The 23,537-nt window shown below is 42.3% G+C and overlaps 1 protein-coding gene across 1 annotated transcript; it reads left to right on the plus strand.

The window, feature by feature from the left end:
- Positions 1–1,281: 1,281 nt before the first annotated feature.
- gpr139 (G protein-coupled receptor 139) lies at positions 1,282–23,008 on the plus strand. The gene is made up of 2 exons (XM_086089062.1): positions 1,282–1,568; positions 21,987–23,008. The coding sequence occupies exons 1-2, from the start codon at positions 1,421–1,423 to the stop codon at positions 22,964–22,966; spliced, it is 1,128 nt and encodes a 375-aa protein (XP_085945188.1). The 5' UTR covers positions 1,282–1,420; the 3' UTR covers positions 22,967–23,008.
- Positions 23,009–23,537: the final 529 nt, after the last annotated feature.

A 23,537-nucleotide genomic window follows, 5' to 3' on the forward strand; every position in this document is an offset into this window, starting at 1 on the left:
CTTGTTTGTGTTGAACAAATTAAAACATCATCATAAATCATCCTGTTTCGCCTAAGTACTGTCTCAAATGTTCTCCAATTTTGATACTGTATATGTATAGGATCGTATGCCTAGAAACATTTCTTGGGAGGAGCAATATGGCGGTCTCGTGGCTTCAAAAGTCTTGGCCTATCAACTATCCAGTCCTATATTCAGATCAGTGGTGTACATGCATGTTGGATTATTTGGTCCTATCAGATTTCAGACACTGGGTTGCCATGTCAATCTATTCCGCCTGGGCATTCAGAATCCGTCATGCTTGCTGATGTTACTAAACTGTATTAGTAGTAGAGACGCGTTCCTTAATAATCAGATTTCTAATTTGTCCTCACAAAGCCAAAACACTGGCCGTCGATGACGTCAGCATTTTTCTACCCTCTGGTTGGTCAGAGCAAGCCAAGTTCATTCATTTAATAATCAGCATCTCTGGTGATTGTGATGTATTTTATTTGAATGTGTTTCCATTTTTGTCATATAGATTTTGAACTCCAGATGATGTACAGTATGCGCCACGTTAGTGTGTTGCTACATTGTGTTTTGGTATCGAATTGATGGTTCATGTAATTGTGACGTGGCGTTTTATCAAAAGGTGGATTGAGTTGTGTGAGGCTCAATAGGCCCGTTGCAGCTGAAGCCAGAGGGCGGCCATCTTAAATTGCCATCTTGCTAACAACTTGAGTTCTGTTTTCGCTGAAAATGTGCGCGTTTTACACTAAGATCCCTGTATGGAGACATGAGAGCCTCGCAAAGACTAAACTTCACTGTTTGCATCGACTATTTAGAGTATATTATCTCAATATCGTGAATTGATAATACAGATGATACAGATGAATTGTTGAGGAACACTCAGACATAAGAGATCATTTAAAATGGCATCCGTACGATGAAAAGAACATGTAGCGCTCCTCCCAGACTGATTGATGCCCATGCTGGCGATGTCACATTTGACCATCACAGTTCAGTCTCCAAACTCTGACTCCATCCATCCCCACCTCACTCATCTGCCTCGCCGTCGTCACGTGTCCAACCTTCTCACACATTCCCTCATCCCTCCTCTTGCTCTCTCTCTCCCGCTCGCTTTCCCAACTATACTCTCCTCTCTCGCGCCCCTCTCCCTCACACACTCACGCGGCATCCTCCCCTCTCACTCATCTCTCCTCCTTCCTCTTCCCTCATCCGCCGGCACATCTCACCTTTCGCATCCCACCGCGTCCCGCCCCAACCCTCCCACCTTCGTCTGGTCTCACCTCGCCTCCGTTCCCCCCTCACCTTCCGACACTCACGCACTGTCCGACTGAGAGCAGAGCGACGGTCACCTAACAGTTTGCTGGCGCCGTCCGGCTTCTTGACACCGAGCGCAGCTGAGGAAGAGGACGCGGCCATGGAGCACAGTCACATCTTCCCCGTGTCCACCTCCAACGAGAGCAGCCGGAGCATCGGGCAGCATCCCTCGGAGGGGGCCCCGGGGTGTCCCCTTGGACCGCTGCCTGTCATCTACTACAGCGTCTTGCTGTGTCTCGGCCTGCCGGGTAAGAAACGTGCGCACAAGTCTTATACGTGCACCTTTCACGTGGATTCCCAAACTTGATTTGTCACGTGTGCGCGTGTGCCTGTGTGTGTGTGCGTCTGACCTTGTGGCAATCTCATGCGCATGCGTCTGTATACTTTGTCATCTATCGTTATGCACTCGCATTGATTGCAAGTAGCTATTCAGAATTCCTATTGAAAAAATATTTCATTAAATGTGACCGTGATATCAAGACACAAAATTATTGCTTATTGCTAGGCACACCCCCCTTCCCCACCCCCACCATCTCCAGACACATTGAACAGCGGAATATTTCAGTTTTGACCTCTGCGACAAGTGAGTGTTCGCACCTGATGAATTAATGACACAGACTCAATTAGTCAGTTTGGAGTCATATCAGATTCATTTAGTGGCTCCGTCCCACAGCGAGATCTGCAAAACTCACAATGGGAAGCAAAGTGTTGTGCTTGTGTGTTCATGTCAGTGACACGGACAGAAGCGTGGAGGTCACATGAAAGTGGAATGTGGTGCAGTCAAATTGTCATAAAAATCACATTTATTATTACCAGCTCGGTCAATGAGGTTATTTTTACAGCACTGTTGGCATGATGTAAGAGATGTGATAACACATCCATCACACAGTTTTGAGGTTGCTGGTTCGAATCCGGCTTTTGGCCTTCTTGTGTGGAGTCATGGGTTCTAGGTTTAGTCACGGCGCATATATAAAGACAACCATTTACATGACTACGGTCAATTTAGAGCAGTGGTTCTTAACCTTGTTGGAGGTCCTGAACCCCAGTAGTTTCCTACGGGCCTTCAATAAACCATTTTTTTATTTTTTTATTCAAGATATAGGTTCAGGGTAGTGAGTAGCCTTTTCTTATTTATTTATTTATTTATATATATATATATATATATATATATATATATATATATATGTGTGAAAACAACCGCCACTGTTTTCTTAAGATGGAACCCGAGGGCCGCAGATACAATGAAAACAGCAGAGGCCCCAGAATTGAACCCTGTGGAACACCATATGTTCTGTGTCGCCATACTTTAATTTTTGCTCAACAAAGTTATTATGAAGGGATTCAAATAATAAAAGAAATCAAACAACGAACCATCACAACAGTCAAAAGTCGACTACTGAGCGCACCAGATTTTCTGCAGCACAGGTAGGTTAAAGTTTTCAAAAAACTTTTCAACCTTAATAAAGTATTTTCATAACTCTTTTGATGAAACATCGACTTAAAACTAGTCGAATGTTACCTTTGCCATGGCCTGAGGGGGTCTATATAATTTTTACTGGCACTAAGCAACTTTGAGGAGGCTGGTAGGAACACTGCCACACAAAAAAATACAAAAGTGCTGACTGCTTTATGACATACGTCACTTCCAACCTTTCCCCATTCGTTACAAAGACAGAAGTCAATTTGAATGTTGCACGATTACTGCTTTCCTGGCAGAAGCTGCAAAACAAAAAAAAGTTTCGTCTGAGGAGATAAAAAAGAAAAAAGGAAAAGGGAAGCTACACGGATAAAAGGACAGTCAAAGATCTACATTGGCCTGGCATGAGCTATAAAACGATGCAATGCGCTTGTCCTCATAGGAAATGTGGTCTTCCTTTAGACAGAACAATACCCCTTTTGTCCATATAGTGCCGCCTTAATCAACGTTAACTGAAAGTTCTTTAGTGTTGCTTTAAGCAATGTAGCGTGATGACCTGGGATGTATCATCACGAATGATTTGCGTCTGGACCCCTGACGAACCCCTGAGACAGACTCATCGAACCCCTGGGGTTTTGATCTAACCCAGGTTAACCGATTTAGAGTCTTCACTGAACTTTACAGGCGTACTTTTTGAAGCCGGAGGGGTGAACATGCCCAACTGTGAGGCAGATGTGCTAATCGCTACAACACCGTGCTGCCCTATTTTCATGATTTCCTTTGGGGAAACTATTAAAAATGCACACTATTAGGAGGCGACTCATCGTCCCAGAATGACTTGGTTGAAACGCAATCATGGGTGCAACAGTGGAGTGTTACAGTTTTGACATCTGCCTCGCAGTCAGAAGTTCCAAGTTGGAATCTCCTCTACCCGTGCGAGTATTCTCAGTCAAAAGCATGCATGGATGAAAGTAATTCAACATATTTGAATCTAAGTGTGACTGTTTGTTTGGTGAACTGGTGAACAGTTTCCTCAGCTGGTCTCAGTTGACTTTGACGGGTAAAAAAAATGGCTGCTACACCGCTACCTTGACTTAAGAGTGACCCAACCTACAAGTTTTTCCAATTTTAAAATTCAGACACACTGCCACTGGAGTGAATTATCAGGACATTGTGGTGGTTTTAGTAGACTTTACATGATCAACATTGTTGGGGCCCAAAAAAAACGGATCTGATCACAAGATAGAGCAATATTTCTTTTTAAATAACTTGTCTATGTATTTTTTTATTGCATATACTTGTGTGCTGTTTACAGAGTATATCAACACAAGTATTTTCATGCAATGCCAAAATCTACAGTGGAAGCCAAAATTTATTTGCAGCAACCCGCCACAAACAAATGAAGCATTTCTTTTTTCGTGGATCTGATCAATGATGTCATTGATTGAATCAGTGAATTAAAACATTACAGTCATTAGCAAAAAGAAAAAAAGAAAAATATCGTCCAATCCAATATAGCCGATCAGAGTCTAGTTTTTAGGGAACTGGAATGGATCAGAGGCATTTCACTTGATTTCAATGGAGAACATTTATTTGGTATGTGTAAATTGATTTACAAGCTTGGTTATAAAACAAATTCAACTTATAAATCAAGGTAGCACTGCATGTACATCATCTTTTGAAGTCTGTAGGTATGATATTAGCAGATTAAAGATGCAGTGTGACATCAAAAAGGCAATTTTGTCCACCAAAGCTGAACAGAGTTTTCTTTTGTGTAAAAGTAAAATCCCTGTGCTAATTATTCCCCCCAAGATGCCGCAGGAACAATTGCCTCCGTCACCACCATTTTATTCCATCCTGCGGCGTCCTCGCCAAACGCAACTGCGGCCGGCTGTTTGTTTAATCAGCGTAACCCGAGAGAGTAATGGAATCCCGCAACAGTTGTCTGAATTAATGGCCAACTTGAGTGCGGCGGGCTGATACTTTGCGGCAGCCAGTGCAACTTATTCAATCATTATGACACCGCTCGTCGCTCTTGAGCCGAGCCCATGAATGTTTCATGAGCGGCGGCGGGCGCGAGCGGCAACGCGCCGCGACCCGCCAAGCCACGTGGATTTCACGCTGACGATCGATTGCGGCTGCTGCCTTAATTATGACCTCGTGTTTCATCAGTTGACACGCGCGTTGTCACATCTGCAGTAGGCACCTGACCTTTTAGGGGAGGTCACGTTGATGGCGTTGATGTTCATGGCGGCTGAGGGTGACTGGACAAGAGAAAGTTGAGCCAAGTGACGAAGCTTTCTGTTTACCACTTAATCTGAACTATGGCCCCAAAATTATGGTAAAGATCCAAAAGATTGTGCATTCAACATTTCTCTGCAGTGTACTGTATTTAACCTTAATCTGACCTCTAACTGGACTCTGACCCTCCCCATAACCCAAACGCATTTAAGTATCTTGGGTTCTTGTTCAAGAGTAGAGGATGGACGTCCCGATTGATTGCGGCTGTTTCCTCAATTACGACCTCGTGTTTCATCCGTTGACACGCAAGCATTTCACAACTGACCTTTGTAGGGAGGTCATGTTGATCGTGCCGATGTAAGGGCGGCTGAGGGTGATGAGAAATTGGATTACGTGGCGTTAAGTAGCAGGAAATGATTGCTGTGTGATAAACCCACACATACTCTCACACATACAGTACACACAAAAGGGGATCAAGGACAGCCAGATGAGAATTTGGCATCAAAGCAGAGAAGAGAGTTTAATAAGAGGCAAAGTAGTCAAGTTGTGCCTCGATGCTGTAAGAGGAAGACGACAGATGAGCTGAGATGCATTGTCACCTATAATTAATGGCACTACCTTGCTTCCTCTTCTTCTTCCCTGAGCTTGCTTGCCATAACACATGAGGCAGCGCAGACGTGTGGCGGCGTAGCGAACAGCGGCACCACAGAGAGTGTATTTGATTAAAAGAGTGAATCACACTCTTGATGCAATCGAGCGTACTACTCACAACCTGCAGCAGTGACGCTTGTGTGCAGACTGACATCACAAATTCGGCCTTTAGCAAGGTTTAAGGCTCAATTTAGATGATACAATGATGTGGTTGTTGTTAGAAATGATGGAGAACAACATGGCAACACTCCTTGCGTGCATACTGTGGCTTTCACTTCAGATTAAGATTTAAATGAGCAGAATTCTTTGTCCTCACATATTCACTCAATTGTGAAACACCCACTCACTAATCCATGCTTTATCATACTCACTCACTCACTCAGTTTTAAACATTCACTTACTCATCCACCAAAATCATTTTGACTCGCCTCCCTCCCTCACTCCCTCCCTAATTTTTTAACATTCATTCGCTCATCTATGCTGAAATCATTTTCACTCACTCACTCAGTTTTAAACATTCACTTACTCATCCGCCAAAATCATTTTGACTTGCCTCCCTCCATCGCTCCCTCCCTCTCTTTCACTCACTCACTCACTCACTCACTCACTCGCTCGCTCACTCATTTTTAAACATTCATTCACTCATCTATGCTGAGATCATTTTCGCTCACTTACTCAGTTTTAAGCATTCACTTACTCATCCGCCAAAATCATTTTGACTCACCCACATCCCACCCTCCCTCATTCACTCACTCATTTTTAAACATTAATTCGCTCATCTATGCTGAAATCATTTTCACTCACTCACTAACTCACTCGGTTTTAAACATTCACTTACTCATCCGCCAAAATCATTTTGACTCACCCCCATCCCGCACTCCCTCACTCACTCACTCACTCATTTTTAAACATCCATTCCCTCATCCATGCTGAAATCATTTTCACTCACTCACTAATTCACTCACTCAGTTTTAAGCATTCACTTACTCATCCGCCAAAATCATTTTGACTCACCCACATCCCACCCTCCCTCATTCACTCACTCATTTTTAAACATTAATTCGCTCATCTATGCTGAAATCATTTTCACTCACTCACTAACTCACTCGGTTTTAAACATTCACTTACTCATCCGCCAAAATCATTTTGACTCACCCCCATCCCGCACTCCCTCACTCACTCACTCACTCATTTTTAAACATCCATTCCCTCATCCATGCTGAAATCATTTTCACTCACTCACTAATTCACTCACTCAGTTTTAAACATTCACTTACTCATCCGCCAAAATCATTTTGACTCGCCTCCCTCCCTCACTCAATTTTAAGTATTCACTTGCTCATCTATGCCGAAATCATTTTCACTCACTCACTCACTCCCTCCATTTATTACAGGCGAAATTAAAGTCTGTGTCAGTTCAGCAGCACAACTTGGTGTTGTGACTTCAACTAATTCCATCCCAGATGCGCAGGCATGGAAGTGACACCTGAAAATCACCTGATGTGTTAAAACGAAATGTAACACAAGCGCTTGCCAGCCACGCAGTTATCACCATTTGAGGATTAGTCCTAATAATAAAAATGGCTACCTTTTATCATTTTAGTGTTAAATCACAAAAGCAGCACATTTTTACACGCGTTTGCATTTTATTTTGTGGTATCATTGCACTATTAGAGGGTGAGTGTGTATGTAATGAAACGGGGAGCGCAAAATGCATCAGAATGTTCTGCGGTCTCACCAGCTCAACGTGTTTAAGTATTAATGTCGCCTTTTCAGCCTACTTTTACTTCCATTTTTTATTGAACACATCTATATTTCATGTTTTGTAACACTGTTCACACAAAAACCGAGCAAGAAATCATGCACAATAAGCACTGTAGTCTGAATTTAAGTGGACCTTCAAGCAGCCAGCAAAATGTTTCATTTGGCGACCATGTCACAGAAGGTTAGTGCAGTTATGAATTTACCCCCAGCATTTTCATTGGCAGTTTTCAAAGAACACAGCAGTGCTTTTCAGTCTTTTCACACAAAGTACCACCTCAAAAAATTCAATAAAAAAAATCCCAAAAAAGTCTAAGCAACAATGTATGTAGGAAAATATTGTTCCTCTGTCTATTTTTTCTTCTTCATAAACCTCTGTCAGCCGCCGTCGTGTTTATTGTGTCGCGACTGTTGCACGTGGCAAACCTCCCACTTCCACTTTGTCCACCAACATCAGGGGGAAAAGATCAGGGATGTCGTGCGCTCACATCCCCATGATCCTTACTTGGAAGGCCAGACCAGGCGTCAAATCACTTAATGAAGAGATCGCCCTCATTGATTTTCAGTTTAGGCTATTGATCTGCCAATCTTCAGCCGCGTGTGTGTTTGTGGGGGACGAGGGCGCGGCTGGCTAATGAAAAACAGATCAGGATGTCAAGGTGCTGGTTTTTTGTTGTTGCGGCTGATGCTGGAATTGAGAAAATTAATATTCAGTGGAATCAATGAGAGCGAGAGTGAGTCGTGTCCAGTGTGCAATCAGGAAACGTGGCAGCTCGTCCTGCGCTAGGTAAGCCGTGCAGGAGGTGCGAAGGGAGCGTTTGAAGCCGTAAATGTGCCCGGCTGCTAATGCTCACTTTGTTTGAACAGCTGACAACAAACGCCAACAGCAGCAGCAGCAGCAGCAGCAGCAAACTGAGTTGGCTCACTGCTACCCGCTTTTTTTTTTTAAACAACACTTGAATATGTTTTGGATGCAGTAGTAATCACTGAAATCCGAATACGGTATTTGCTCCACGTAAATTCACTAATATATTCCCATGTGTATTCACTTAATTTCATAGAATTTTCTCTTGGCTGCACCACTTGGTGGATGTTGGATTTATTTTATTTTTATTTTGTCCAATTAGATTTTAGCCTCAATGTGTTGCCATGTCAACTAATCTGCCCAGGGCCTTCAAAATCAGTCGTGCTGTCTAATGTAACTCAAGCCCACCTTAACTGCAATGTGTGCAGTGCAGGGTTTGACAATTTGTTTTCATAAGTGACAGACACACATGCACACAAATCCACAAAATTTAATTGAGTGGATATACGTTCTCATAATGTATTATCTTCTATACATAAGCATTATTAAACAGCAACAAAATTAGCCTATGTTAGCAATCGCGATTAGCATTAGCGTGCTAGCGATTACCACTAAAGGTAAACAAACACTAACTATCATTTAGTTCAGCCATACATCATTATATGTACATTACATGTGTAATAGTGTCTGAAAAGTCACTTACAGATCGTTCCTAATAAATAACCCATCGGTAAGGGGTTTTGGGGAAGCTCAATATGCTATATTGTCTTGAATAAAAAACAACTAAGTATTAAATCAGCGAGCGTTTTTTTCAAGTAGACAAATAACATCTGCCATTTGGCCACTAGATGGTGCACTAACAAGATTAAATCAGACCACAGCCACCATTTCAATACTGCGTGTGTCTGCAAAAAAAAGTCCGTGTATAAAACATGGACGGCCCAAACATGTTTCCGGCGAAGCATTGAGGCAGAAAATAGAAGTCAAACTCATTTTAAAATCGACTTATCCGACTTGGCCGACTTTTTTTCACAGCCTTAATTTCAACCATGAATTAATTTTATATATACTATAACTCATATATATATAATTTCATTGCGCTCCTGTGCCTACAAAACAAAACGCATAGTCTGTGTGCATGATCATTAAAAATATCCACACTCTTTCTTTATTCTCACCATCCACATCCTCTTTGACAATTGTGCCATGTTTTTGTGGTTCAATAAAAAAATGATACAGTCATGCAAAGGATGTGAAGCCTCAAAACATGACACAGGGTGACAATGTTGACTTTGCAGCTCGGTCACTTCATGTTACAATGTCATTTCCGTTTTGTGCTGCTCCACTTTAGTCGCTTTCAGCTGCTTGGTGTGCACTACATTGGCAATGGGAAAGTTTCTTTAACCAATCACAGAGCCAGTTAGCTGCTCCAGATGATGTCAGTATTATTCAATTACATTTAAATAGACATGTCTGTTGAGTATGATGTATTTTATAAAAGCGCTATATAAATCTAATGCATTATTATTATTATTATTATTATTATTGTGTTCATGTTGATTCGTAAGCACAGTTGTGTGCCGTAATATTGTGTTTAGTTTAGTATTGATGCTTTCTATGGTTGATGGTGAATACATTTCTTTTCATTTAATTACATGTTCTATTTCTCACTCACTCACTCACTCACTCAGCGAATGAAAAGCTTTTCCTGTACTGGGATCCATTTGGGCTGATTTGATAGCACGTCCGAGATCAGCAGCAGAATTTCGCCATTGTCATCTTAATGAATGAGACGCTTTTGATTTTGTGTCTCAGTTACTTGCTTTGTATTCCAAATCATCTTTCCTGACGAGGATCAAATAAATAGAGCATTCCCCTTTCCCGGTGCGTCTAATGAACCGCAACCTTTGTCTTGGTCCGGCCGACCTATTGGAGTAAAATATGCAGAAATAATGAGTGTCCGGTTGAATCCCTGTCAGGAGATTTGTCTTGTGTCTTTCTTGTTCATTAATGACCACACATCAGGCTTATCCTCACAGGGTAAATGTTCTGCATCACATATGAGCTTATGTCTTTTTTTGTTTTTTTTTGCAGCTGTGTTGCGCGCCTGCTTTTTGTTCGGGGCCAATATGGAAAGAGTGCGTCCCTGCTTCCTGTCCGCTTTGACACTTAAAGGAGAGAACAGGCGGCGAGAAACAAAGAGCTTGTCATCATTACAAAGTGCATGCGACCTTTAAAGCGAGCTTTGATATTCACCCCTTCTGCGAGTTTGTGCGTCCACAGACTCCACATGTGTGTCGGCGGCTGCCGCACTTTCATTCTCATCTGTATCTTTCCGTCTCATCCTCTCTTCCCTCTCAATCACCTTCTCTCTTTTTATCACGCCCCTTCCTTCATCACATCTCACTCCCCCACTTCCTCATGTCTATTTCCTCCTGCGCTCTTATTAGCATCTGGGTAACTCATCGACGCTCATTTGCAATTTCTTCCAAATGACATTAAAAAAATAATAATAAAAAACCCTTAATTGCAAATTCTTTAAAGGGGAGGGGTGTCTCTCCCAGGTGGCATCATGGATGTTTAGGCTTTGTTAGATGAGGCCCTTGGGAACTATTGTTGACTGCTATGTTCCCTCGCTATACAGTGGCTCATTATTAGCACTCCCGCTACAGTATATCACAGATTTTTAAGTGATTTTTATTTTTAACAGTACCGTACGCTGGCAAGTCCAAATTTGGAGTTCTCTCCTTTCAGTGTAGTACCACATTGTCCCACAATGTGCTTGGCAGCACTGAGGTCTACCAGAAGAGATGCAGCGTAATTAAGATAGAGAAGAAGAGGTTGGCAATACAGTTGTAATCATAGATGTATACAAACCCTCGATGGTTCATGCTCGCTGTGAGCCAATGTGAAGCAATGTCGTCACAGGGCGGCCATCTTGGGACAGGGCTGCTCGATTGCTCATAACATTACAGTCAATGGAGGACACATTTTGAAATAGCTGTAAATTGCTCCACTCTCCAAAATTCTCAACCGATTTTTTCTTTTTGTTGTTGGATATCACACAAGGGATAACACAAACAACTATGCCACGTTTTTTTTTTTAATCTGTGATTTAGAAATTTGGCCTGAATCACAGCCACATTAATAAGGTTTGTAATTAACCAATCCGTTTGTAAATCCGTCAACAATTCAGTGAGTTAAGAGTATTCAAGTGAGTAAATCATCCACCGACGACAGCACATCGCACCAGAGCAGTGCCATCTTAAGATGGCCGACCAGTGACGACCCTGCCAACTCTGCCTTGAGAAATTTCTTGTTCATATCTATGATTGTAATACCTGCCTTTCGAGTTTATAATATTTTTTTCCCCAGACAGCAAAGAGAATATATGCTCTGATTTCATGTGTTGCTGCTCCATGTGGGTGAAAGTAGCAGTTGTTTGAAGTTGTTTATAGTTACCACAACAGTTGTGCTAATTTCTGTTAGCCGTGGTGTTTCACATTATATGTTAGCATTAAGCTAGCATACTTTCATCAGGTGAAATGACGCGGTTTGGTTGAGCGTTTTGGTGTTTAAATGTACATCGTTTCATTCTGTTTTGTTTTATGTGTCAGTTAGGAATGACAAAGCCTTGGCGAAGGCACACTTATCTCATTATTATATTTATTCTTATCTTATTAAGGCAATTGTGTCAGCAGGGTTGGGGAATCCAGGAGAGAACAATCCCTGAAACAGTTTGACTTTAGCCACAGGTGCTTCTACTCAACAGGTGCTTCTATGAGCTCGTTTACCTGCCAGTTACACAGCAGCACCTGTGGCTTAAGCCAATCTGTGGCAGGATTTTTACTTTCTGGATCTGGATTCCTCAACCCTGTGTGTCAGCAAATACTTTGGAATAATTTAAAAAGTTTTAATGTGTTTAAAGTGTGCCATAGGGGATTTATGTCACTGATTTTCACCTATTGCAGGTGCATTAGGATGGTATTCTCCCGCAATAAATGGAGGTTTACCACATATTAACAGTTAGGCATTATAAAATTCAAACTCACCTATTCATGAATACTTTTTGGTAGACTTGCTCCATTTTAACTGAAAAACTCACCATTTTATGTTTTGTATGTGTTGCTGCGCCATTTATTTAAAGTAGCATTTATTCAAAGGTTAATGATTATGCTAATGCTTTAGCTGTTCTAGTGTTTCATACGACTATGTGAGCACTAAGCTAACAGACTTTCGTCAAAACTAATGGTCTAAACAATTTTACAGTTAAAGGGATACTTGACTCATTGAGCCATTTTCAACAGTAAGAATGTAATAATTTGTCTATAATTAATGTGATAACTTCATTATTTTTCATGAAACAATTAATGCCTTTAAAAAATGATTTTGCCACTTGCTGTAGACCAATCGTGGCTCAGTTTGCTGACCGAAGGCAAAATAAAAAAACAGAAAAGCCGTGATTGGTCGTTTCTTCCTATTTCCTCAGCACACGTGATGTCATCTTTAGTCGACAGCAAGTGTTTTTTTTTTTTAAAGGTTTAACTGCACATGAAAAAAAAATGAAGTTATCAAATTCACTCAGGACAAAATATTACGTTTTTACTGCTGAAAAACGCTCCCTTTAACTTCAGCCGGGATGACAAACACACGTTGCTTATTTGGAGAACTGTGCAAGTGAGAGAAGAGATGCAAAAAAATATGTGTTTAAATGTGCTTAAAGCAAGTAAGAGGGGAAAAACGCATTTTATAAAATATTATTCTACTACGCTGATTTTCATCCATTTATCTTTCATCTATTTCCATCCCACGATAACCAGGGATTGATTATACTGGATGTGTGGCATGTTTTGCCACCTTTTTTTGTAAGGGTTAACGCGCTGTGTTTTCTTCGACACCAGCAGCGCAAACTCGTCGCTTTATTGCCGAGGATGAGTCAGCCGGGTTACGCAGACCGAGGCCTCATGCTGTGCCATCTCCTTTCCTTTCTTAACAACGTCAACGGCGCCTCGCCTCGTCATATCAGGAGAGCAGCGGGAGAGACGTGGGGGCACAAAAGGACTCGCCCATAAATAGACAAAAAGGGGTGACCAGTGCAAACAAACACGTGCACAAAGCGCACACTGAATCCCATTATCCGTCCCACAGGTCATTCGAATGGCCTCTCAGCTGGAGACAGCCCCTCTTATTACCTGCACGTACAGATGGGGTACATTGCGGAGGCGTGTGTATGCGCACATGTCCGAGCAACTTCGTCTCCCCCGAGTCGAAAATAAATAACCCCTGTCATTGTATTTCTGATATGTTCAAATTTAAAATCAATTACCATGGAAATTGAATTGATGTGGTCCAGGATTGCCATCACTCAGTATTCATAAAAATGTTAAATCTACTTATTCATTCATATACGTTTGCTTACAGAAACTGCAATGATCTATATGCGTAGGGTGACCAGATGTCCCAATTTAGCCATTTTCAGGTTTGTATCCCGATTCCTGTCCCAGGATCCTGTTTTTTTGTTGTTGTTGTTAGTTTGTTTGTTTTGGTCAAATCAGTAAGCCAGTCGTTTGGGCCATGTGTACTGTATGTCAATCACACAGTTGTCATAGCAATGCATACAATAGACTAGGGGTGTTAGAAAAAATCGATTCGGCAATATATCGCGATATTACAGCGCGCAATTCTCGAATCGATTCGATATGCGGCCGAATCGATTTTTAAACATCCATTTTTTATGGGAATATTCAACAAAACGTCTTACTTAGGGTTAAGATTCACACATTAAGCATGGAAGAATGTTATATTAATGGAACATTAAGCCTTAATATTTTATTTCAGTGCTGTTCAAACATGAAAGAGACTGCAACCTGTTTGTTAAATGCAGTGGCTCAGTTATTAGCCTGAAATTTCTGATAAATAAATACATTTTCATACAAATCTTACAGTGTACATGTACAAGTTTACTGATTAGTATTTTCTAAATTTGAGTTTTAAAAAAATCGCAATAATCAATTTATAGATTCACATCTGGATTAATCGGTATCAAATCGAATTGTGACCTGTGAATCGTGATAAGAATTGAATCGCCAGCTACTAGGCAATTCACACCCTTACAATAGACCATCCATCAATGTTCTGAACCGCTTATCAAGTAAAAAGGAATTGTTAAATTCCTTCCTATTTACTTTCACATTCAACTTTACATTCTCTCAACCTGACTAGGAATTTAAAAAAAATTGAGGATTCAATCTCTGAACCGATTATTTTGGGTTAATTAACCACCACAGGGCGCTCTGGTAAGAGAGAATGCAAGTCTTCAGTTGAACTCAACCATTTATTCAACTCAAAATGCAGCCTTATTTGCATGTGCAGATTTACAGTTTCTGCAAAAATAAAAGAAAGAAAACAATTACATTTAAAGAAACTAAGTGAGTGCTGAGTGCTTCTATCATTCAAAGAAAATTACACTCCTAATGAAATTAACTCAAATTAATAAATTGTTTACAGACTGTTTTGGAATGAAAATCTAACTATATTGTTAGTCTACATTAGATTACATTGGCAAATTACTAACAGCCACACGCTAGCAGTTAGCTATCAACTACTGATACGAAGTGCAAACATTAGACAAAAGACGAACATATAAGAGACATTAACTTATAGTTTTTGACTAAGCATAGATAAGAACTTATCAGCATGAATTAAAATTGGAACGAGTCAGAATGGACACTCACGTCGTCATTTCCTACTCCACGCTGCGAGCCGACTGACAAACGGAGGGCGGGAAAACAGGAAGCGGAAATACGGCGCAGCGTGGCCTTTCAAATTAAAAGCATTCGTTTCAAAATAAGATAAGAGTAAACATTACAAACGAAACAACTTGAAACATTCTTATCACATTTGTTAGAAATATTTCGTCGTAAGAAAATTTTGAAAATTGGTCACTCACTTCACCAAATCCCTCCTACCCTCCATCACTCACAAAAAAATCTACTGAAATAACTCAAAAACTCAACTCGCATCCAAAAACGTATTAGTCACCCACTCTCAGTCATTCTCTGACAAGACTTTTTCACTCATTTACATCTCTCACTCATTCATTTATACCCACTCACTCAGGCACTGCAAACGTTTACGGTTCATTTATTAGCCTTGAGGGTACATCCATAATGATAATGCCATCGATATCGCTTTTGCATCTTAAGTGGTGCAAAAATATTACGTATGCAGTGAGATTAGTACGTATTTTCATTTCATACTCGTGGATATATATACAATGACATTTATGACATGAAATAAATATTAAATTCTCATCGTATAATTACCATTGCATTTTTACGCATCACTGAATATAGTTATAGCATAGCAACTGCCTTAGCAATATAAATTTAATTATCATGATAAATGTTCTGTAAAAAGAAACCATAAAAGTTTGCTTGATGACGGATAGATAGATAGATAGATAGATAGATAGATAGATAGATAGATAGATAGATAGATGGATGGATGGATGGATGGATGGATGGATGGATGGATGGATGGATGGATGGATGGATGGATGGATAGATAGATAGATAGATAGATAGATAGATAGATAGATAGATAGATAGATAGATAGATAGATAGATAGATAGATATATAGATAGATAGATAGATAGATAAATGGATAGATAGATAGATAGATGTCCCGCTTAGAACTGTATCAGTGTAAATCATTCCCAGGTTGACCGTGTTGCTGAATTTGCTAACCTTTCAGATTAAAACATGACAGGCTTCTTTTTAGGGCTCTGTGTGGCCAGTCGGGGGGATTTGCTGAATTTGCCAAATATTGCAGGACTGTATTTCAAACATTTGCCTGCAAGTTTGCAAACCAGTTGGGTTGCAATCTAACGACAAGAAGTCTCACATACTTTAAAACTTTACAAGGGTATTCATAATGAAAGATGAGAACATGAAATAAGTTTATAGGAGTATGAATGACCAATAATCACTATTATTGGCGGTGATCGGGGGCCCCAAAATCTAATTTTGCTTACCATGGAGGCTTGGGTCAGGCCTGCCCCCTTTTAATAATTGTAAAATACAGGCATAAGCCAGAGATTCCCCTCAGGGTGCAGAGCTTGTCTCCCTGTAATCTTGTTGCTTAAAAATCGAATATAAATGTAATAGTGTTTTTGTTTCCTTAGTTTTCTTCACACGCGCTACTGTATCTATATGCATGCCTGGATTCCAGTACAGCCCCCTCGCCCCTAACCCTTTGAGACCAGCCCATTACTGTGCACCTCATACCTATAAAATGGCGAGCGCTTTCATCTGCGCACGGGCCGCCTCCCCCCGTAACCACACAGGGGTCGTCGTCCGTTGAAATGAATTCGGGAAGCCCCACGCCAGCTCGCAGCTGCTCAATGGAAATGTCAAATTTGCCGTGAATCCCTTTTGTCTGTCACAGGGGAGCCCGAGCAGAATAAGCCCTTGAAGCCCGGTGACGGTCAACAATTCACTGCTTCCATTCCCCGCAGCTCTGTCGCCGTCCCGGAGTTTGGCGGCTATAGTGAAATAATTGGCAGGCGGATTTAAGAAAGCGAGCTCTTGGATTAAAGGTCAGCGCTATTGTGCAGGATTTTTAATAGAGCTCATCTGAAAATGGTGGAGTGTGAGTAGCAAATGGGACACATCTAATTAAGATCCTTCCTTTTTGGAGAAAAGAAAGCATATTCAACTGTAAAGTCGTCCTCTATCTCGTCTAGCTGGAAGGCGTTTTTCATCTGGCAGTCCAAAGTAGACCTCTTGGAGTTGAAAGGGAATTTCAGATGAAAACCAACAAATGACCTGTTGATGAAGGTAGAGTCAATAACGCAATCAGTCACTCTTTCACCTGAGAGCAATTTAACATGTGAACTGCGTCATCGTGTGTGTGTGTGTGTGTGTGTGTGTGTGTGTGTGTGTGTGTGTGTGTGTGTGTGTGTGTGTGTGTGTGTGTGGGGGGGTGTGTGTGTGTGTGTGTGTGTGTGTGTGTGTGTGTGTGTGTGTGTGTGTGTGTGTGTGTGTGTGTGTGTGTGTGTGTGTGTGTGTGTGTGTGTGTGTGTGTGTTGGGGCGGGGTGTCACATTCTTTCGGTTTCATGGTTGCTGCAGGTTTCCATGTTAATGAATTGGTACATGCCTCATAATTGGCATTATTGTTCTGTCTTGTGTGTGTGTGTGCGCGCGTGCGTGTCTTTTTGCGGCACATCCTCCAGTCTGGCAAGGACATTGCAACTGGAGCTGCATTGGTAATTTGCAATTAGCTGATAGTGGCTGTGAAGTGCGATGTCGTAGACTTGAAGATGGCCGCTTTTAATCCCATCTGGGTTCTATTACCAAACAGTGGGCGGGAGCGCGGGGACACACACGTACATCCACTCACAGCTAAGTGCATTTGTTGCTGGAATGCAAATCAATGTCAAAATGCAACTTTATCTGTAAACAGATTGGTGTCATGCTGCAACAGCATTTTTCAGTACAGGAGGATCCACGTTATGTAAGCGAGATGTTTGTATTATTCGACAATTTGCATAAATTCTCCATATGAATTGTGTTTTTTAATATGATGCCTTTTAAATGACACATACATCCAGTTTTATTAACATAAGCATTAGCATAAGCAAGATTAGTCTGCTCTCATGAGAATTTAGTAGCATTTCATAGCAGAACCAAATGCACTGCAATTAGTGCAAAACAGATGGTTGACATTTTGGATGGGTTGTTTCAAGTCTCCGTCAAGTGAAAATAAATATTTCATAATTATGTCTTCTAAATTTGACACCACAGAGAAGAGTGCTGTTAACAACCCTGCCAATTTTGAATGATTAAAAAATGAGGCTTCAAAATCATAAAAAAAAACAAATGTTCTTACCACTCTCAAATGCTGTCGGCGTGTCCACTGAATGTGCTGAAATCACGCCTTAAATTTCCGTATGTATGCTACTTTGTGCAGCATCTTTATGTCTACACATACTTTAACTGCACGTTTGAGCTACGCAAGTTTGCCGCAACAACCAGGCACTCTAAAGCAGCCACACCTGCGCGAAGCCTGCTCCACACGCTGGTTGTCAAGTCTTATTCCCATCTCACCATCTCTCAGTGACATGTGAGCACTCACAGCCAACAACGAGGCACTCTAAAGCAGCCACGTCAGTGGACGATATGAAGGAAAGATGGATTTCTACGTCACAAGGGACCTTTTGCAAACCACGCCCATATGTCCGTCAAGCTTTGCTCCATTGAAATCCATTGTAAAAATCGATCCACAAAACTTTGGCCAGCTTCAATAAAACTAGATCAAACAAGTTTCAACAAGCTGTGGACCTCCAACAAGCAAAATAGTTAAGCCATGATTGTGTAAATTGTACGTGAGGAATCCACAAAGTGGAGCCATGTCTTCAATGGGTTACACAATGTGGTCGGCCTCACCCCCAGCTAAATGTCTCCAAAACAAGCATTTCCTACATTTGCTCCAAGGTAAGACTATAATGGGCTTGGCTAAAGCTAACTAGCAACCGAACGAGATAAAAGCCAGCTTTGAGCTCTGTTGTCACAATCACTTTAGCTCAAGAGGCATGATCGTCCACAAAACTGGACATCAAAGTTATACTTAGATTATTAAATATTGTATATTATCAGGATATCATTCTCACTCGACGTGTGCTTCCACATTTTCGGCATTTTCTTTGCGATACGATGCTTAGTAAAAATACACGTTTTATCTTGATCGTTATTAATTTAGCTGGGTAACTTGACGTCCTAGTAGGTAGTTTACACTGGGTCTCATACCGGAAGTTCTGTAATGTTTCAGCGATTTACACACAGTGAACATAACAGGCGCTTTGAAGTTTTCACTTAGCACTTTGTGTTACAAAGATTAAACAACGGGGGGAAAAACTGTTTACAGTTTTTTGTTTTTTAAGGGAATTATTTTTGTAGGATTACAATTTCCACACTGAGAGAGAGTGAGAGAGAGAGAGAAAGAGAGAGAGAGAGAGACACGCCATTGTTGTACTGGACTTATATTGAAAACTTTATGATTTAGCATCAATAGTTGTGAAGTCCGCTTATCTGCACATTTTAATATTATGAATAAATCATTCCACTGCATACTGTGATATTGCGCTTAAATTTGCTCCAAAAAACACTCACTGACATGCTGTGGTATGTTCATTTCCATTGTAAGTGTACAAAAGGATGTCGGACCTGGACAACTGAAGGGGGCGGGGCTTTTGTGAAAGGTGCATTGCGCCGGATAACTCCAGATGCCTATGAAGTTCTCATATTGTGGGTGAGGGGCAACTCATGCCAGAGTGCATCATAGCCCCCCCACCCCCCCCCCCCAAAAAAAATCTGGAATTCTTGAATGGTGGAAACCAGTTGAGCACTACATCTCCACAAATGAGTCCTACATAGTTCTGTCTTTGGACGTTTCCATCAGTTATCTTGAAACAAATCTCTTTGTAAAATTCATTTGACAGGGTCTTTAATGAACTTTCTTGATTATCAGTGTATTTTATGAAAATGTCATTCTGTTTTGTGCATATTCTCCCTGCAAGTGGATAATACAGCTCAAAATTCATATAGTGTCTCCAGATGAAACATCAGAATAAGGCCCGAATATTAGTGAAGAGCTTCCGTTTGATCATCCACAGTTTTAAAGAAAATTCAATGAGCCTCGGCAGAATGCCACTGAATTTAATGTTGCTGTAACTCTGTACAGTGCACTTTTATGTAAATAAAATATTTACATCCTTGGGGAATCCATTGCACAGGCAGCGTCCTCTTCTGCTGCAGCCAGCACGTGCCAGTCATCCTGAGTGAATGCATCCAGACGGGGTTTTTCTTCCAGCAAACTTTGACTTTCGGCAATTTGACATTGTCAAGATAATGTGAGCACAAAAGGGAGGCCTGCTGACATGTCAGGGCTTCAAAAACAAACAAGGCAATCATTTGCTCCACGGGCGAATGCTGGTGCTCCTGTCTGCTGCACGTTAAGTTATTGCGGCGATAAATCTTTCGAGGGATTTCTCGCTACCTGGCAAAAAAAAATAAAAAAGGAAAAGAGGGAGGACCATACAGAGCGATGGGATGTCCTTGTGCTTTGTTGTTGCAGCTCCCTTGCCAGAGGCAGAATGTTGCTGCTGGTGAACTCAGTAGCCTCGGGGAGGATGCCATGCTGCACCTTAAACCTCCTCCCTTTTTGTTGTGCTTTTTCTTTAGTGAAATGTTTTGCCTAAGGCACAGACAGGTGCTCCTGCCGTTACATTGCAGATGTACTGTACATATGAGGGGTGACGGGTTTAGACCAGGCTTGCCCAATCCTGCAGCTTTTAGATGTTTGCCTAGTCCAACACACCTGATTCCTATAATCAGCTCATCAGCAAGATCTGCAGAAGCCTGATCATAATCCTAATCTTTAGAATCAGGTGCGTTGGAAAAACATCTAAAACCTGCAGGACTCCGGTCCTCGAAGACCAGGATTGGGCAAGCCTGGTTTACACAGATAGCACTTAATAGCTTAATTTATTTTTGCTAACTTATTATGCTATATATAAATGATTAGCTTTAACCCGGAAACCAGGAAAAAAGTCATTTGACTAAATTCACCGAAAATGGAGACGTCTTGCTTTTGAATTTGAACACTTCAGAAGTTTTCAAAGACTATTTTTTTTTTTAATACATGTTCTTCTTGTAGGCCTACTGCTTTATTTCTATAAAAGGTCACAACTCACAACAATAGAAAAATCTGAGTCTCAGGGTACCATCAGTTGAGGACAAGTGTGTAGTGCTGCGTTCACATCAGATGTGAATTTGCTTCATTCACGCCACTCTCCTCTGTTCTTATGAACCACGCAAGTCAATCCGATAATCAAGGCAGGCAACCAGTGTGTTTGCTGGTATCAACAGTGGCCGTGGGTGGTAATTGTGATAAAATGTTGGCTAATGCTAACTTGGATAACGGTCAAACACAATTGTACAGCTGTAAACAAGTAACATAAACATAAACCACATGGTCACTCACCATTCTCCAGGGTTGCCCTATTTTATCCTCATTTTATCCTCTATTGTTCTGCTTAACAACTCTCTATGTGCATTGTGTGCGCCGCAGTATATTGTTGTCGACACAGCATCACGTGAATTTGTGAATTTGGCCAAGTCGCAACATGTCATGAGCAGATTTTCAAAATGAAAAAGTTATCATTTCACCAAATGTCATCGCTAGTCAGTCTTCGTCGGGGGGGGGGAACGAGTTGGATTGCTAAAATGTGCATTAACCGCTAATGCTAAATGCTATCTTGGCTGACTCAACTGCGCTAAACAAGTCAATGCAGTCACCATGATCCACATTTTCTTGGTCCCGGTACCTAGTGGAAGCTGGCTGTGCCATTTACCTCGCGCCAGTCACACACTGTAAATGGAAATGTACCAGTAGAAAGCTCAGCTTCCATTGTAGTAACTGTTGACAGTAGGACTACATTTCCCATGATTCTTAGATGCAAAGGCAGTAAGTAGTTGTAGTTCCGGTCACCGCCTGCTTCGCAAAGACTTACATATGACTTATTCGTACAATTGTACGCCATACACTGCCTTTGTCTTGCTAATGTTAGTGTCGCATGTTGTCTGTTTAAATAGAGCTGCCTACTAATACCCTAAATTCTCTTCCCTTCCTCCCTTTCATCTCCATTTTCCAATCACCACTTTATCCTTTTTCATGTACTCACCTGTCATCATCATCACGACCCCTCTTGTGGCTTCCCCCTCTCCAGCTAACATCCTGACAGTGATCATCCTGTCCCAGCTGGTGCTGCGTCGTCAAAAGTCGTCCTACAATTATCTCTTGGCGTTGGCGGCCGCCGACATCATGGTCTTGCTGCTCATTGTTTTTGTTGACTTCATCCTGGAGGACTTCATTCTGGCCGCGCCGCTGCCGCCGTCCGTAAACAGCGGCGTGCAGGTTCTGGAGTTCTGCTCCATCCACACGTCCATCTGGATCACCGTGCCCCTCACCATCGACCGCTACATCGCCGTTTGCCACCCACTTCGCTACCACACCGTGTCCTACCCGGCGCGCACGCGGAGGGTGATATTCACAGTCTACCTTGGGTGTCTGCTCTCGGCCGCGCCGTACTACTGGTGGCCGGAGCTGTGGCACAGTTTGCCCGCTATAGCGAGCGGGGGCAGTGTCGAGAGTAACAGTCGAACCGCAGCCCAACATGTCCTGGTGTGGGCCCACTGCGCCACCATCTACCTCCTCCCCTGTGCCGTCTTCTTCACCCTCAACGCCATCATCGTGCGCAAGCTGCGCCGCCGCCGCAGCTGCTTCCGCATGCGCGGCTACTCAACCGGCAAGACCACGGCCATCCTGCTCGCCATCACCTCCATTTTCGCCGTGCTGTGGGCACCCCGCACCCTCATGATCCTCTACCACTTCTACTCATCGCCTCCGGCCTCGCCGGGCGCCGGACGCTTGCTGCACATGCTTACGGATCTGGCCAACATGCTGGCGTTGCTCAACACCGGCGTCAACTTCTTCCTCTACTGCTTCATCAGCAAGCGCTTCAGGGCCATGGCGGCCAACGTGCTGCACGCGCTGGTCCACTGCCGGAAACAGCCGCAGCCGTTCTACGCCAGCCACAATTTCTCCATCACGAGCAGTCCTTGGATCTCACCGGCCAACTCCCACTGCATCAAGATGTTGGTGTACCAGTATGACAAAAACGGAAAGCCTATTTGTATTTCCTCTTGAGGGCTAAGGTTCAATCGTCAGCGGGGCTGGGGGAGGGGGAACATCGGGGCTTTTGTCTCCTTGGAGACCATCCTTGCCTGCATGGGACTCTTTGGGAAAAGGTCAGCCTGCACGGCGGGAACAGCTGTGGCACTTAAGCTAGCTTTGAGCCAAAACAAAGCGTTGAGACAGAAAAGCATGCTATGATAAAAAGAAAGTTGGCTTTGAATAACGATGCAGAACCAGCATCTCTTTGCAAAAAATACAATCGAGACTCTTGACCGTCTCATCGCCCAAAACCACAGACCGATGGCCCCCTGTATACGGTTTATGGGTCGCCATCTGTACCAGCAGATTCACAGCCCGATGGGAGGCTTTGGTGCCACGAGTTCACGAGTCCGTGCTCTGCGCATGTTTCAACAACTGTTACTTTGTGTGCCAGAATGTTCCAGTAAGTCCGATGAGGGGGTACTCGGGCACAGCCCCCGAATGGCGCGTCCAGCCCATATCCTACAACAACTCTCTAGTTTTAATATGCAGAAGAGTCTCTCTTTTGGTTTTTGTCTGGTGCTCGCTCTGGAAGTTACAAGCT

The sequence above is a fragment of the Leptonotus elevatus genome, chromosome 1, assembly GCF_054856555.1.
Source record: "Leptonotus elevatus isolate MCC_2025b chromosome 1, RoL_Lele_1.0, whole genome shotgun sequence".
NCBI lineage: Eukaryota > Metazoa > Chordata > Actinopteri > Syngnathiformes > Syngnathidae > Leptonotus > Leptonotus elevatus.